Below are 18255 nucleotides of genomic sequence, written 5' to 3' on the forward strand. Positions count from 1 at the left end.
TCGAAAAACAGAACTACCAATTTCTTACGAAATAGGATGTTGGTAAATGACAGTCTAAAGCATCCTGTAAAATTATGTCACCTGGTGTGAAGTCATTTTCAAGAAAAGTGGTATTTTTGTATAAATTTCCAATGGTAGTCGGTCGACCACTGCTGGAAATTACCTATTTTTCAACTACTGCTCCGAATGTACCATTTTTTTTTCAGTCCAAATTTTGTTTTCTATTGGTTACAAGTTCATGAACGGGTGCAGGCCAGCTTGACTGGTTCCCTTATACCTTACAATTTTCTGGCTTCTATATTGAAAATGTACCCATTTCATCTTTAGTGGAGTCAGGGAACCAGACTAATTTAACTTTTTTTGTTTGTCTTGGTTTTGCCAACATTTCGTTGATCTATTATACTCACCCGTCAATTAGTTCATTTCTGAAAATTACAGCAAAAGCCAATGATGTACATTCCCTTTAAATCCAGTGGGGAAACTAAACTCATGCATCAAGCTACAGCCAACTTTTCCCCAGTTCTTATAAAACATTTTTGTTTGGTCAATTTAATCCTTGAGTAGATTTCTTGAGAAAAAAATGAACACAAACACATGTACACAATATAAACATGCATTCTTCCTTCGAAAAACCAACTCGGTTTTATTCTACTGTAATTACGTATACATTTCTTTTTTCCCAAGAGACACACTTGTTAAAAAGTATAAAAATAGAGTAAAAATATTATGATTCAAGTATAAAAATATTTGATTAGTGAAAACTTTTGAAAATATTTTGAAAGCTTTTCCTTAACATAACAGTATTTTTAACTAAGTTTTGTTTATTCAAAGGTTCCAGGTAAAAACTTTTGAAAAAATTCTGTACACAATTTTCCATTGACAGATAAGATATTTAACTACCTCCCACTTATTAAAATTGACATAACTTAGGGAAATCACATGTTTAACTTCTTTGATCTTGGCCGTCAGATAATTGGACAGAAACTGCAAATGTGTTTACCGTGGTTAAATATATAAGCAATAAGCACCCGTACTATCCAGAGGCTGTCCCTCAATGTACATGACTATGGCTGGCTGTATCACACACATCAATGCGAAGTGGCTCTCAGCCGCTTCCATAGGTGCATGCGTAAATATGGAAGCCATAGCCATAGGAAGCCACAGTCATGTAATTTGGACATAGCCATAGTCTTTGGCATAAAAATCATCGGCCACAATCTTTATCATAAACTCAGCAACAGGGAGTACATGAATAGCGGCAAGACTAGGTTATCTATCTGCGTGGTCACGGCCTCTAAGACGGAGGTTAAGCTAACCACCCATAGGACGCCAGACCATCCTAGGGGATGAGCAGAGAGGCTTGGGTCCAGGTAGAAGAGCAGACGACAGGCGAGCAGTTGAGACAAGATGGCCGCACATGTCCCCTCCACAGTCTTCTTACTACCTGTTGGTCACAAGCAACAGGACAATAATAAACAATGACAAAAGAAATCGAATGCATTTATGTCAATGGAATAGTTGATTAGTTGACTGAGACAGAGGGACATGTGATTGACTTGGGCAGGGGGCGGGGGAGAGATTGGGAGAAAATGAACAATCTTAAAAATTATCGGCAGAGGGTAAGGGCTGCTGAGGCCCCCAGAGCAACATAGGGTCTGTGGCATATGCTTGTATTTGCCTAAAGCACTCCTTAAAATACCAATTTCATTTGTTTTACATAAGCCTTTATTGTAAAATGTCAGGAATTCCAGATTCCAAAAGATATTTTTTTAAAACCTGATATCCGAAACAATCTTGATAAATGTTACCCCTGCATGTCAGGACTTGACTTCAACTCTGGAGAAAACAAGTCTTTTTTTGGGGGGGGGGGGGGGGAGCTAATTATTGCTTTCATCAAGAGATGAGAAATTAACAACAATTCTCTTCATATATTGTCCAATGTCAATTATGAATGGTAAAGGTAACTTTTTTTGGCAACCTGTACTTCTTACAAAGCAGGTCACATCTTACCAACTTAGTAAATTATCAGTGGCAACTTAAGGAACTTCCAGCAAGAAATAAGCCCATACATATTAGGCAATTACTTCTGTTTGAAAAGAGTTAATTAGGCTAAAAAAAACAGACAAGTGAAGGAGAGGATGGAATGCCTAGCTACCTGGCCATCTGATCTTGCCGTATAGGGAACCTACAACAGATGCAGCCGTGTCACCAACGCCCAGGGACAGAACACCGCTGTAAATGGCCAACGAGGTCCCTGCAACAAAACAGAGTTTCAGACTAAGTTCTTGATGTATACAACAACAAAAGTCCAAGTTGTAATAACATGTTGGTGGTCCGAAAGGTTTTTAATGCCATTTGTGGGGAATTTTCAAGATGAAAACCTGGCTATACATGGAAAACCAAACAGATTTCATGTTTATGTGCACTGTAACGCGAGACAGATGACACTTGTAAAAGTTGCAGTTTACACCATAAAGCTAACCCTTCAGGCAATTTCCAGGATTTGGATTTTGGTTTGGGTTTCTTTTATGGGTTTCTGAGTATCCGTGGTTTACTTCAATAGGGTACCTGGTTCCCATACTACCAGTAAATGCACACCACTACACAAGGGGTCTATACACATTCAGATAAACACTACGCCGGCCAAATCACGATTTGTATACCCTCAGTTTCTTTCTCTCAATTGAGAGTTTCAAGTGGCCCCTAAACATGAGAGGATGTCGAAATGAAGGGTACCAGGTCTAAAATAGTTGTTTAACTAGTATTTCTGAGAAATTTGGGGATGGAATCGGACCCAAAAGTCGCAGTATTTTGCAATGGGATTGGAGGGATCATTTTTTCAAAATTGGCAATGGGCTTTCGGACTACTTTTAGGGGTGATCATCTCTGGAGGGAAAAAAATCACCCAGACTTCAAAAACTGTACTCAAAACAAAGGAATTCTTGGACACAAAAAGCCGTATTTCCCATTCATAAAGCTTTTGTCCGAATCTTCAAAGAATGTTTTGGATAATAAAATGGACCAGGTACCTCGTAGTCGAGTATCCATCACAGCCCTAACAAAATCCACTTTAGAAACAGTTATTGTTGATGTACCCTAACATGGCGCAGCCCCTAACGTGGCGCACTTTGAATTTTCGTCTGTATCGCCAATCTAGAGCAAAAGTTTTACCTGAAATTTCACAGAAAGTGAAATTTCATGAAGTTCTAAACACTCCTGTTCATGAATCACGAGTTTATCTACCCGTTACAAAGTTAAAAGAAAAATGTATTTCGGTGTGATTTTCCGATTTTATTTCGAAGTGCACAGTGAACCCTTGGAAAATGTCCCCCAAAAATAAGAAAATGATTTTCTGACAAACTTTTAGTTGGGTACGTAAAGTAGAGATAATAAAGGTTTATCAGAATATATTAACTTTACAGAAATTCTTAAATGTTAATTTGGAATTTTCCGAGATGTATTCAAGTGCGCCACGTTAGGAAACACTCAACCGATTTTGTGCACAATTTCCGGACGCCACTGTTTTTGAATTTCGGATCAAGTTTCATGACACCGAAATTGTTCACAGAGGTTAAATAGCAAGCATTACTTATAAGGTAAAAGTACCAGTATTTCACTGAATGAATTTGAAGTTTGTCAACAAAGAAGTTTGGCAACACTACATGAGGAAAGTCGGGGTAAACGTCGAAGTGCGCCACGTTAGGGAACACCACTATATCTTACCAAATTGACTGTGTGGGGACTCCATGTACAGCCAGACAGGTAAGGCCATTCCAAGCAGTAAGTAGATGTGTGTCAGAATGGCCACCCCACAGTCCTGAGCATCTGTGAACACCTGGAAGGCATCGTGTAGAATGTCACCGATGGGCCACACGCGGAAAATCCTTAGGAACTGCAATATTCAGAGAGATACAGAATTCATTAGAAAAAAAAAGCAAGTATAGACAAGCCTAGTAAAAACTAGGCCTAGGGTTCGCTCGTACCCCCGGCCCTGCAAACAGGACGCTGGGAAGGGCTGATCTCTTTGAGCTCTCATTGGATAGATTTTGCATGACCTGCAATACTGACATTTTTATCCTTGTGGAGACATTTCTTTGTTCTCGTGTACTAAAGTTTTCGAGTTTGAAAGTACAGTTTCAAAATGCTCTTATTTTAACCAGAATTAATTTCTTTGGCTAAAATGCGGACTTAATATCCCTTTTCTAAAACTCTTCCGTTTGCGACGGATCAACCCACCTTGGAAATTCCTAGTTTTTGAGTAAAATCCATATATCTATTTCGTGAAAACCTTGTGGAGACGTATACAATCTTTTGTTCCCTATTGTGTGCATGTCTCCAGAGGGCCCGGTGTATCAGATCTGTGTCGTAGCATGCAGCACACACACACCCTAGCTGCAGTTGTTTATAATACGTAGCGCATGCTAGCTGCATTTAATGCATGGAAAGGTCATGATAAGTTACCCAGAATGCCATCGTACTTCCCTCACAAGATTCTGTGAAGCTCATCAGCCCTTCCCAGCACCCTGTTTGCAAGGCGGGGGTACGAGCGAAGTCCTAGGGTACACGATCCCATAATGCAGAACCGGTTCCTGATATCGGTGGTCGGGTACCTGGGTACAGTCCAATGGTTTCGGATCATTTTCGCAAGTTGTAGACTTAGATTGATTTGATATTTCATTGAAAAACTGACCTCCAAAACAATAAAGATGAAAAGGGTTCCCGCCGATGCTAGATGAAGTAAGTGCACATCGTAAAGGATACCAGGGACGTAAATACACACAGCCAAGAGGTGGAAGTACTTTCTGACGACGGTAGATGAGGACCCCCACAGCGTGACTACGCCCACTGCTCCCATGACGAGAAGCACCCACAGACAGAACAACAGAATCTGGGAGAAAACGAAAAAATACCAAGACAACGCAAAACTAGTAAAGCTGGTCCCAGAGTGCACAGAATTCCATTCAATTCAGGCGATTCACAATGCAGTGCGCCACCAAGAGTTTGCCATGGAGAGTCCATTTTTCAGGTTTACAGTCGACAAAACATGGTCCATTTGAATGAGTGTCAGTAGACAATTTGAGCTAGTATGTTATAGATTGGAGCATAGCATTCTGCCGCCTTACAAAAAACACCATATTGATAAGAAGAAAAGAAAAAGGGCAAACAGATCCTCCAATCATACGCTTACGAAACAACTGACCGGAAAAAAGTCAAAACAATTTTAAATGTCCCGCGCTGCTAATTTGTCGACCATCTCCCACAATGCACTGGGAAAAATTAACTCTCCGTGGCAAACTCTTGGTGGCGCACTGCATTGTGAATCGGCCGAATTAATTCGGATTGGCTGAAAACGTTTGTAGAATAAGCTGTAGTGGTAACAATGCGATCGAAATTAAAAATTGACTTTCGCTGTTTGTATGGAGACTTGACTCTTTGCCGATATTTGTATCAATGGTTCCTCCACTGAAGAGGACAGCTTGAGTGTAAGGTTGTCCATTTTCGAGTAGTTTAGTATTCGATTACTCGAAACTGCATTTGACCAAATATTCGGATATTTGAAATAGCCAGATGCAACTGTGTTCCGCGTCAGTTGAAATTTGTGCGTGCTGGTCATAAGTTGCAAGCAGAGTGTGCCAGTTAAACTTTGTGGGCGGCCCTAGATATGGTCCTCTTGAGTGTTTTTCAGTAAGCATTTTACAACTGTCAAGGGCTTTAACTAGAAACCCTGCCAAACGTAGCAACATGCAACACTCAGAGTATGTGGTCACCAAATGCAGCAGGATACAACTGTGGCACTGTTTAATGGGATCAGCTCTCATTGTTTCAAACTGGCCGTTTATGCACTGGTGTTGATAGCTGATCCTGAATGCATCAAAGTTCACCAGACTTTTCCCACCCGATGCACTGTGTTGCAGTGAAAAATGACTACTTTTACATAATTGGCATTTCCTCAGCAACCCAAAGTGCTATTTTCATGATTTTTTCAGTATTTGAAAAAAAAAGCTCTCAGCTTTAATCTGATACCAAAAACATAAAAATCCACCAATCCCTTTTTTTTAAAGGCAAATGTTTTAGGGTTGCAATTTTTTGGGGGTCACCCGGTACAGTGATAGCGTACTTGGAATGGGCCACAGGTTGGCCCTCTCTGGGACTAGAACAGGTTTCGGAGTTTGTATTTGTGAGAATAAAAGTTAAAAAGTGTCTATGGATTTGGCATCGGGGTGATGTAAATTCGCTGTAGGGTTTTGCCCTTCACCCTTCTCATAGTTTATAATCACTGTATACTCAGTGTTGTCCCAAGTGATTGTGAGAAAAATTTCACAAACCACTCAGGTGGGACTCGAACCCACGACCTCCTGTTTACATAGTGCAGACATCCCACCAAGCGACCACCGAGCTTGCCGGGGCCGGCTGGCTGGTTCGAATCTGATACAGCAGCAGGTACCGCAACCGAACTGTTCATAACAAGTCCACTGTCCATCTGAGCGCGTCGGCGAAGGGCAAAACCTAATATTGATTTACATCACCCGGACGCAAAAATTCCATCGTATGAAGTGCATTGTTCTTACTCTTGTTTTGGTCGCAATCACAAAGAGTATGCCCCAGCGGAGCGGGCCACGTCCAAGCAAGTATCCAAGCCAGGGAAGAAGGACGAGAACGACGGCTGCTGCAAGGCACAGGTAGAAATATGCTGACAGCTTCAAGTACGCTATGTTGGCTTGCCTAGAAATTTGAAATATAAAACTAGTTTAGCAAAAGTGAAATACACTGTCCTGGGCCCAATTTCTTGGCTCTGCTTACCGTTAGCGAAAAATCCCAGCTTACTGTAGCAGAAAAATTCTGTGCTTTCGGTAAGCGTATTTCAGGGGTTAGCGAGGAATTTTGGCATCTGCGCATGCGTACATCTCGTAACTAGAGGATTCTGTGCTTACAGGATTAGCACAGAATTTTTCTGATAGCGTGGTTACCACACAATAGTGATCATAAGCACGGAATTCCGTGGTTAGCAGAGCCATGAAATTGGGCTCTGATATGACATGTAACAAGACAAGATTAGTAAAGCTGGTACCAGGGCACACAAAATTCTATTCGATTGATTTTAGAATGGCTTTTTTACTGGAAGTTTTTTCATGCATTTGTCGTCACAGTGGGACTGGTTTTCAGCGCAGTCATGATGGTATTACGGGGTAATCCTATATGATAGCACTGCCAGTTCACAAGTAACAGTCAGTCAGTTAGTCAGTCACTAGTGAGCGAAAGGTACAAAACATCTGGTCTACATTTTAATGGGCTAGATTTTGCCCACTCACTGACGTTAACCCTAACCCTGCCAGACGCAACACAGTGCATCAGGTGGAAAAGTCGGGTGCACTTTGATGCGTTTATCTATCAACACCAGTGCATAAACGGCCGCTTCTGAGACAATGAGAGCTAATCCCATTTAACAATGCCACAGTTGTATCCTGCTACGTTTGGTGACCACAGACTCTGAGACAGTTTGGCCTTGAGACATTTGACCTGATGGATCTTGCTGCACTGGGCAGGCTTGTCATTTAGACAAGTGTCACATATATCCTGGAGGGTCAGTGTTAAGGGGTAATCCTATTCGATAGCACTGCCCGTCTCTCAAGTGCGTTATTTAGTCAGTGAGCCGGTCAAACTCTTGCTTGATTTTGAGATTGTGTGACGTTATCTTTACTCACTTTGATGGTTTGCAGCTGGTACGCTGACCATGTGACAAAGTCTGTAATCTTGTTGCGACTGGATAAATGGCTATAGCAATGACTACACATCCTAGAACCAAAACCTGTACACACAACAACAGAAAGTCCTAAAGTCAGATGAGCATTTCAGTGATTGCAATAGTATTTAAACGCAGATGTGATTGTTGTGTTGTGTGAAGAGGGATGCCCATTTCCCTCCATGCATAGGGAAGAAGATATTTTCAACTCAAAAACAAAATTATACTTGACTGCACCTACAATGTATATGAGACCTCAGTTTTTGCTTGGATTATGAACCTTAACGCTTAAAGGTAGGTTGGCCAATTTGAGTCCAATACAGCATGGCCTACTGCAAACAACGACTTTTTGAAATGTAACAAAATGTTAGTACTCATAAGATGGAATTTTTGCGTCGGGGTGCTGTAAATCAAATCAGGTTTTGCCCTTCACCCGAGTGATTTTTTTCCAACTTTCACTCAGGAGGTAGCACACCGAGTATACAGCGTTTATACGTCGGTGAAGGGCAAAACCTGATTTGAAAATGTTAGTACATGTACAATAACATTAAACAAAAATTGAATTAACCCTCCTAGTGGGAAGTCACTTATTCAGAGCAATATGTAATTTATTTACGTCATCTTTAATGAGGGTTAACTCCGATCAGTGCAAAGCACTGCTTTCCATGGAGGCCCTCAATATGAGAAATATGAAACCCATTATGTAGCACCTTGGGTTACAAGGTGCTGCGGCGCATATTGCAGCCACTGCCAGAAACACCGGGGCAAACCCCTTCTCTTAGCGATAAGTGTTACTGGGTTCTTTATCGTGCATTACACAACACACGGGACCTACGGCTTTACATCCTTGCTCAAGACCACCAGCACCATGTTCCCACGGTCAGGATTCGAACCCATGTACCACGGTTCACGAGTCGAACACCGTAACCATTGGACCACAGCACCCCTAAAACCTTTAAAACCTGCAGGTCAGTTTCAGGTGAAGGGATACGAGGTGTTAAAGTAACTTGTGTCACAGAGAATCACTCAGCAGCACTGTGGAGAACAGTGATGCGTGACCGAATCTGCCTGCTTGCCCTGCGCTTAACTACACAAAAGACTTGAGCAGTGATTTACGTTATCCATATTCCACAGAAGATTACCTCAAAGGAATTTTAAAGTGTGGGTGTTAACTCTAGGGGAAAAAGTGGTTTTGTAAAACCTGAAGCGCAGAAGACTGCAGGATGGTTATTAATCCTAACTCCCCAGGCATTTTTGCTAGGACGTAACCTCAATTCTGCAAAATCCTCCAACTGCCTCCTTGTAAAAAATAGCATACGCCCTCAATCCTGCAAATTCCTCCATTATTTCTTGAATATGGACCTTAGATGGGTGACCACTGCCTCAATCCTGCAAAATCCTCCAGCAATCACTGTCAATACGTTGAGGCAGAGCCAGTGACATCCTGGAGCAGTGCGGAGGATTTCAAGTATAAAATGTATGCACGGCTGAGCATAAACAACACAAGGTCTGACCCAAGACCTTGACACAGTGCGTCCTTCGAAATCAGCAACACACTTTTGCCATGTAGCCTCAATCCTGCAAAATCCTCCATTTTGCAAAGAGGATTTTGGAGGATTTGGGATTATTAGGGTAAATAGCAATACAGAAATTATAAGGCGTCACTCTCTGACCTGTAAGCAAGCGAGTAGACTCCCAACCCCTTCCGTCAGTGAGAAAGCAGCTTGTAGTGTGAGTAGCGTCAAGGCCTCGGAGATGAGGACTACCTCACCCAATGTGAAACTCTTGGGTAGGAAATACAGCAACCGCGTCAGGAAGAAATAGGCTGAAAATAACAGCCAACAAAATGGACAATGCGTTAAAAACAAGACCCAGGCAAGAAAGTCTTCACATGCATCTGGTCATACACACTTAACCTGGTTTAGCACATTTATGGGCGTTACGGGGTAATCCTATACAACAGCACTGCCCGACTCTCTCCACCAGTCTACAACCAGTCTAAGGCCGTATCCAAAACGGGCTTCCAGAGCTACGGCTACGTCTATTGTCAGCGCGTCCCCGCGTATTTTCAATGGGCGCAGACCTAGACCTAGCTCTAGACAGCTGATTCGGATGCAGCCTTAATCACAGGAGTCGGTCAGTCAGTCAGTCCGTCATTGAGATGGGTGCAAAAGGACACTAGTCTGGCACTCTAGGACCAGCAAAAAAGTAAATGGGGTAATCCTATACAATAGCACTGCCCGACTCTCTCCATTAGTCTACAACCAGTCTAAAACTTGTGACTTTTTTGTTTTGGAAATACAATTAGGAGGTGCAACAAACAAAAGCTGGTCTAATTAATTTGAACTTTCTGCACAATGAGGTACTCAACGATACAAATTGTGATAACGATAAAATGATTAAAAACAAGCTTTTTCCATCTTCAGGAGACCAAAGACCAAGTCTCTTGATGAGTCTCCTGTCAGAGCTTACAATATTTGAACTGTCTGAACTGAAGCTTCGAGTCAGAATTACACAAAGTCACAAAAGCAATTTGACTACATGGTGTTACCACAAAACATCTTCTACTCTGATGAAACAAACTTTCATGCTCCATTACTCCGATAAAAGTTGTGTAAAAAGGACCAACCTGTCACGGCCAAAGCGACAAGGGACAATAACTGGTGTTCTGACCACGATGACCACACAAGAAGTCCGAAGACGGGAATGACCCAAAGCTGGTGTGCAAAACGTTGCTTCGAAACACCAGAGAGTCTGAAATTCTTGACTGCACACAGAAGCACGGCCACTGGTACCACTGCACATAGGAAAAGGACTGCTGCCACATACTGGTTTACTTGCGGAGCGTCGACCCGCAGAAGTGCGGATGCCGTTACCATGGGGGTGAGAAGGTTGCCTAGCAATAGCCCGGAATTGCTGTGCGGTCTGTCAAGAGGGTTAAACGAGGGTTTTTCTTAAAACCAAAAACTGAAATGTCGGGGTTCCCACGGAAATCTTTAAATGGAATTCCAGGACCTTTCCAGGACTTTTCCAGGTCAAAATAAGGGCTTTCCATGACCAATTCTTACACAGTTTTTAATAGCATCTTTGGAGCATATTTACAATACACTGGCCAGTCATCACATTGAAACTATAGCACACAAGACCACTGAGTACCACAAAAGCATTTACAATTGAACTGGAAGACTGCCAAGTATTACGCAATATCACGCATGGGTTACTTGTGCAGGGTTCCAGGACTTTTCCCTGGACTTTTTTCTCGGAATATTGAATTTCCGTTACTTCTTGCAAAATAATTAAATGACATGAAGTTACGGCGTGAAGTAACGAACAACTACTTTATGAATGCTTCTCAAGAGTCAGTATTTGTGGCGTTTGACTTTTTAAAGTTTGGCCAATGTCTTTTGGTTCTTTCAAAAATGGGTTTTTTTGGCCAAAAATACTCCCAATCAAAAAACTGAAGTGGCCTAATATTTCAGCCTTAGCAAGGCCTTCGCCATTTGCCTCCGAAGAAAATGTCATACCACATTAAATGTTTGCTTTGTATATTCACAGAGCAAGGACCCAAGGAGTCAGAACTCTTGGGCGATTTACATTTTGACCATTAACATACCAATCCCTCGGGAATGTCTATAGCTACAGCACTGTGACCGCAAGCCTCGACCATTCAAAGCGTGAATGCCAGCGGCCTTTGAACACGATGATCGTCGCCGCCTTTTTAGTTGGTAACCAACAACCTCCCTATATGCTGCATAATAAGTCATGTCACATCACTGCTCTTTTTTGAAAAATATATTTTACGACAAGATAGGTTTTTACAACTGCGCAGTTGTTAGATGTGAGTTATGAACTCAAGTTAGCAATGTGCAGTTGTTGGTGCTTAAAAGCGTTATCTGTCCCTGTAATTTGGAGATAAATTGGATTTCTTTCAGATAAGGTTTCATGTATTTTCAGACATTTTAATTGGCAATATATCATTGATGAAATGTGTTTTTTTGGAAAATTTCACAAGTTTTCACACTAAAGGTACAGAGCATTTTGTTCTTCATGAAATGATTGTTTCAGTGATGTTGACCACATTGTGAGCCAGTATTAGCCAACTCCGAACAAACACTTCAAAATCATTCATTTTTAGCGATGTATGACAACTGTGCATGCGTATTTACCATGGTACTGTCTACGAAGCCATGCAAACTCCTTTTTTTGGCATTAGTGAGCGCGGATCTCTATTGTGTCGAGATTAGCGTAGTGAGCAACTGAGCAAGCTGGCGCCAGGTGCTTTCTATTGTAGCTTTCGAACGCGGCGACGATCATTTTATATTTGAAGTCTTGGAGTACGAACTCCTTGGGTCCTTGCTCTATGGTATATTTCAGGTCAATCCAGTCAGTGAGGAGTTTGAAGCGGTTAATTTCTTTTCAAAATTCCATGCTTTATATTTCCTAACACCACGAAAAGTAGTTTATGTTGTCATGGTTTTGTATAATAATTATTGTATATGTACCTATCATGGATAGAAATAAAGTCAAGTCGAGTAGAAAAATAATTCTGGCATTAAGTGGTTAAAGATCTTGGATGGTTTATTGTGAATTAATGTTAATTCTTCTCACCTGAAATGTATTTTTCTAAACAGTGGTACCTCCCGTTCTTTTGCCATCTCTTGGATAAGAAATCCTACCAAAAATACTGTGGAGGAAAATGTAAAAACGTATTAATCCTTTTACACTTATTTCTTAGGTTTTGGTATTTGATTTTATTATTACGATTGAATAATTGGAAGACGTTAAGTGCAGAAAAATATATGCAAAACAAAATCAGGCCAACTTTACTCACTCTTTACTTTTGCTGACAAAATTCTAAAAAAAAAAAAGTTCATGAGGCAAAGACAAGGTCCTCTAATACTCCTCACCAGCCAAGTTTGAGGTATCAATTCAATTTTTTAACCCTAACCGCCCTGAATCCTTCAAAATCCTCTTTGCCAAAGTGAAGGAATTTGGAGGATTGAGGTAACATGGCAAAAGTGTGTTACTGATTTCGTATGATGTTAAGGTCTTGGGCCGGACCTTGTGTTGTTTTTGCTCAGCCATGCATAGATATAGGCCTGGATTACGCTTGAAATCCTCTGTACTGCTGCAGGATGTCACTGGCCAAGCCTCAACATATTGACAGTCACTGCTGCAGGATTTTGCAGAATTCAGGCAGTGGTCACCCCTCCACGGACCATATTCAAGAAATAATGGAGGAATTTGCAGGATTGAGGCTATATGCTATTTTTGCCATGAGGCCAATTGGAAGATTTTGCAAGATTGAGGCTACATGTACATCCTAGCAAAAAGGTCTAGGGAGTTAGGATTAAAGGAGACTTTTCTTTAACATTTTGCACCTGATCTGAGAGTAAAAAAAAAATCAATTTGAGGCTCAGAGACTAGTGTGTGTACATACATGTACATGTCCAACATTTTTTGGAAAGAGTGACCCTTGAGTAGTCTGGTGGCATGACTATTGAGAGAATGTGTAGAAATAGAGACTAGGCACCAGATGAGTTGATTGATGCAGTACTATAAAGGGGTGTTGGACTGGTCGTTTCATGTGCCAGTAATATCTTATGTTGCATGTTTTTACTATCTGAAGTTTTGGGAGTATATTGAGAGTCCCAAATGTTTGGATTAGGGTTAACCCATTACGCCCAGTACCGCCCCAAAGCACCCTGCCAGTTACTCCTTATACTGCCCCAAACTGCCCAAGAATTCGATGGTTGGTGGATTTATCAATTAGTCAATGTAGAACATAGTAATAAAAGTGCTCATGGACAAATTTCAAAATTGTTGGCTTCTAATTAATGACCATTTTAAATCAGACTTCATATACTGCTCAGTGCTTACAAAGGAGGCCAGAAAACACTGAAGTAAAACCAGTGCCGTAACTACGGGGGGAGGGGGCGGGCACGTCTCTCCCCCCCCCCCCCCCCCCAGCGGATGTTCGTGCCCCCCAGGTGCCCCCCCCCCCCCCCCCCAATTTGAAATCTTGAAATGAAAAAAAAAAAATTATACACCGCGCTGTCGAAATGAGCGCTTGGACTAGTGTTCATATCTAAAAGCAAGTAACGTATCAACCTGTATTATTACGTACGCTACGCCAAGTATTTACACTTTTTTCATGCCAAAACTGTTGGGCAAACGCCGCAATAATTACGCATAATTGCATAATGTCGAATGCATGCACTGTGAATTTCATGAACACATCAAGCTCGCCGTTAGTAGCATTTGTAGTTGCAAGTTTTGAAACAGTGAATGCCATACTACCGAGTGGGTAGGCCTATTCGCAAGAAATGTCTTCCCTGTGAGTATGTTTTTCATAAGTTTATAAGCTGATTTTTGTAGCTGTTCATAATTTCATTTATACATTCATTCTTGGGAGTGTGCTGTTTGAGGTATAGTTACTGGCTCTGCTCCAGGGATACTGAGAACAAAATCCACTGTTGCAGTCATACGAAACAAATATATAACGTTAGTTAGAGATAGCTTGAGTAACTCCGGCGCATATGATCATCAGGAATTCGACATATAACGCTGGAGTTTAAACTATAGGTTCAAAATGAGCCCAGGTTGGACGACGTCTTCATTGCATTACGACTGACCGTCGCGTCGGTACGCAACAGAGTCCAGCCTGGGCTAGCGGAGTCCCTAACTCCTTACAGGCATGAGAATATTCCTGTAAACAGGAATTCCTGGTTTTTTTGTTGCCCAAATGTCCACGTTTTTATTTATTTTGAGCCTATTTGGGGGCTTTTTTGCCCGATTTCACATCTTTTTTTCCCCTGTTTTTGCACAAGTTTCCTTTTTTTTTCACTGAAATTCATTCTCATGCCTGCCCTAAAAACCGGACTCCACAAACATCTTTTCCGGAAAGCACAACAATAGAAAAATCCAGTTGTTTTAATTTTTATTGGTAAGATTTGGTAACAACGGGAGCGTGACTCCCTGTGATTTGTGTTTCAGTAACAGCTATAGCATTTACGTCCATATATAGGCACAATTGCAGAAACCCCCGCCACTCAATCTATCCACCTCGTAGCCGGCTACGGAGTCACGGTTGATTGCCCTCAATAAACCTTCTCAGCGCTACTTGTATGCACTATGTGTCATGCTCCACTGCACTCCCACTCCGTATCCGCCAACAGGGTAGTTGGTTTGGACTTAGAATTTTTTCAGCAACTCCCATTCCTTTTGTGTTGCTTCGTTCTCAAGCATATTCAAGGGGACTCCCACTCCGTAGCCTCGTAGCCGGCAACAGGGTGGTTGGTTTGGACTTACAATTTTTTTCAGCAACTCCCATTCCTTTTGTGTTGCTTCGTTCTCAAATAATGGACCCCCACTCAGTATCCGCGTAGCTGGCATGGACTTGAATTGTTTCTTTTCCAGTGATTCCAACCGCCAGAGATTTTAGGGGTGTATTTCCGAGTGGCGGGGTATTCTGCAATTACTCCCATATATATGCAGGCAGACCTTTATCAGTCCAAAAACGAAAAAGGCAAGCCGCAGTTTAATTACTGTCAGTAACCCCTTGAAAGAATGTGTGCACCCCCAGGTACCCCCCCCCCTAGATGTTTCACCCAAGTTACGCCCCTGAGTAAAACACCAAAAACAATCAGCGGGAATTTCTCATTCTCTCTATCTAGTACCTGTGGTCAGCATTGCTCCAATTAATTCGTCCGCTTCGGAGAGCGCAATGGTCAGCACCCCAGCCGCAGTCACCACACTCTCCAGCCACTGGGGAGACAGGACCTCGGACTTCTTCACACTGAACATGTTGTCAATCTCTGCGAATAATGAAACAATCCGACTAATAAAATAGTGCTCTTGGCACAGATATGAAAAACACTCAAACTTTTAAAATGCATGAGACCCTTTCGACCAGATTTGAGTACAGTGTTGGTTGAAAAGTTCTGAGCCTTACCTTAGCCCTCAGAATGAGAGAACCCTGGCGTAGTCACAATTCATTTGGTAAAGATTCCCATATCTGGCCATCACTAATTTTTCCCTTCAGTGACCTATAACTCATGATAAGCCATCAGAAACTGCGGAAAGAATTGCGTATTGGGCCACTATTTACCTGCTGCCAAACGCATCAATTTTCACCTCACCTTGTACTTTCACCCAAGACGAATCCAAGAAGCTCTGGCAATGCGAACAAAATTTCAGAAAAAAAATGTGTTTTTAAAGCACATTTTGGAAGCACACGTCGTGCAGAACTAATGGAGGCAACCGGTCACATTGTTCGAAGAGTCTGGAAGACAGCAATACCTTATACGCATGACATCGCCAACCATGACAACGCATGAGCCGGCCAATGACAGTGCAATACGTCATTATGAATATTTAATTTCTCATGACCAGTGATGACTATTTAGTTTATTCCAATGCATACTTTAAATACGTCCAAAGATTGATCATTATATAAACAAGCAATCGTGTGCTACGTAGCAAGTAGCTAGCCCCACTTGTGTGGCCTCAGTATTGCTGCGCTGTACGTTCGGCCACACGTCTGGTTTCCCAACCTACTGAGGAGTTTAGTCCAAACACTGGCGCACCTTTTTTTGGCATTTTTTTTGGCATTTTTTTTGTTACATACCACTGCATACAGTTGTATTCTATGATGTCTTATCTTTTGCCCTCTGGGTAGATAAGGTAATCTTTCTTCAATTTTAAGAGAACTTTAGACATCTTTCTGGAGTCAGGGGTGTGAGTAACCACTGATAAAAATAGCTGAAAACAGCTGGAAAAGGTTTAAAAAAGCTGAACTTTGGAAATCTCCTATACTTTTGTACACAGCAAGTAGGGAAAAAAGCTGAAATCCCAAACAAAAAAAGCTGAAATCAGCTTTAAAGCTGAGATTTCACACCCCTGTGGAGTCCTGATGTGCAAGTTTCTCAACTCCTCAGTAAGATTGGGAAACCAGACGTGTGGCCTAACGTACAGCGTAGCTGGAGTTACCCAGCCCTGAGTTTTATCATTGGGTTGTCTATAAGGGCTGGAGCGAATTTTTCTCGTAACTTGTAGTATTTGCAAAAAAATTTGGAAAATGTTCAATTTTGTCCCCGTTACACACTAATTGCAACTGCAACTCACCCCAAACTTGCCTGGAATAACCATTACACAGGTCCTTGAAGTAAAAAACGATCCACGATGAAGATTCAGCCTACAATTGCAGTGAAAACAGGAGGAATAACCGCTAACTTGACAACCTTGCTGGATTGGCCAGGACCGCAATTGGTTTGTGCACAAAAAAAATTGTGTACAATGAATGGCGGTCGATTAACAGGCACAGAGAGCGATCGCTGTCAACTACTCGTTTTGCCGGCTGCGCTGGCTGTTGGCGCATGACGTCACGCAGAAGCGTAACACCCGATGACTGTTTCATGCACTATTGGTTGCGGTTCCAGTACCAAAGCTGTGATGCGAGTGGTAAACCTCATATTAGTGCATGAAACAGTCATCGGGTGTTACGCTTCCACGTGACGTCATGCGCCAACAGCCAGCGCAGCCGGCAAAAACGAGTAGTTGACAGCGATCGCTCTCTGTGCCTGTTAATCGACCGCCATTCATTGTACACAATTTTTCTTGTGCACAAACCAATTGCGGTCCTGGCCAATCCAGCAAGGTTGTCAAGTTAGCGGTTATTCCTCCTGTTTTCACTGCAATTGTAGGCTGAATCTTCATCGTGAATCGTTTTTTACTCCAAGGACCTGTGTAATGGTTATTCCAGGCAAGTTTGGGGTGAGTTGCAGTTGCAATTAGTGTGTAACGGGGACAAAATTGAACATTTTCCAAAAATTTTTGCAAATACTACAAGTTACGAGAAAAATTCGCTCCAGCCCTTATAGACAACCCAATGATAAAACTCAGGGCTGGGTAACTCCAGCTACGTACAGCGCAGCAATACAGAGGCCACACAAGTGGGGCTAGCAAGTATCGGGAAAAGTGTTGTGTTTCAAACGAGAGTCAGAGGTTCGAATCTCGATGAAGTAAGTGAGTGATTAATATAAATAGGAGTTGGACCATGGGTTTATAGCTCCATGCTAGAATTAAGTAGTCCAGCCCATTCGAACCTGCTGCTCCGAGTCCAAATGCATGAAATTTGCAAAAGAAGCGCCCAATCCAAAACAGCGCCCTCAATAGTTGGCACGGAGAAACGCAAAATCACTTGCACAAAAACAGAACGAAAAGACATGCCAAAGGGCTTCAAGCTTTGAAAAGCAACATAGAAATCCAGCGAAATTGGACCAGGGGTGTCTGTAACTACATGCAGTTATCAATATATCAAAATTGGTTGTCTAACGAGATCTGAGACAACCAAGAAAGATTTTTAACATGAACTTCACTTACGAAGCCGTTCGCTACATCACAGTGCTATATGGTCGGGTTCCTTGTGTTCAAAAACAGCTAGTAGTAGTACACAGTACCATCTGCCCAACTTCGACCCCATGGTGTCGAGCAGTACGCGCCTATCACTACCT

At 42.0% G+C, this 18255-nt stretch overlaps 1 protein-coding gene across 5 annotated transcripts; it reads right to left on the reverse strand.

The window, feature by feature from the left end:
- Window positions 1–606: 606 nt before the first annotated feature.
- On the reverse strand, window positions 607–18161 carry LOC119746181 (dolichol kinase-like). 5 transcript variants are annotated; one of them, XM_038222994.1, is made up of 12 exons: window positions 18125–18150; window positions 15883–15916; window positions 15421–15558; window positions 12350–12425; window positions 10371–10666; window positions 9415–9566; window positions 7704–7807; window positions 6570–6723; window positions 4691–4888; window positions 3724–3892; window positions 2156–2254; window positions 607–1444 (listed from the first exon to the last, which is right to left on the reverse strand). In XM_038222994.1, exons 3-12 carry the CDS (start codon window positions 15545–15547, stop codon window positions 1224–1226), a joined length of 1596 nt encoding a protein of 531 aa, XP_038078922.1. In that variant the 5' UTR covers window positions 15548–15558; window positions 15883–15916; window positions 18125–18150; the 3' UTR covers window positions 607–1223. The 5 variants fall into 5 exon arrangements, with proteins under 5 accessions (XP_038078922.1, XP_038078920.1, XP_038078919.1 ...); XM_038222992.1 differs by having other exon boundaries at window positions 15852–15916; XM_038222991.1 differs by lacking the exon at window positions 18125–18150 and adding an exon at window positions 17798–17870.
- Between the last annotated feature and the right edge of the window lie 94 nt (window positions 18162–18255).

Source organism: Patiria miniata, unplaced genomic scaffold (assembly GCF_015706575.1).
Source record: "Patiria miniata isolate m_02_andy unplaced genomic scaffold, ASM1570657v1 HiC_scaffold_7, whole genome shotgun sequence".
Lineage (NCBI taxonomy): Eukaryota > Metazoa > Echinodermata > Asteroidea > Valvatida > Asterinidae > Patiria > Patiria miniata.

What these genes read in the sequence shown, in the direction of transcription:
- LOC119746181 (XM_038222991.1), bottom strand. An exon ending in GTCTTGGGTGAAAGTACAAG is followed by an intron (nt 15,559 to 15,882) that starts GTGAGGTGAAAA and finishes CATTATTCGCAG; the next exon opens with AGATTGACAACATGTTCAGT. An exon ending in CGGCAAGATCAGATGGCCAG is followed by an intron (nt 1,445 to 2,155) that starts GTAGCTAGGCAT and finishes TGTGACCAACAG; the next exon opens with GTAGTAAGAAGACTGTGGAG.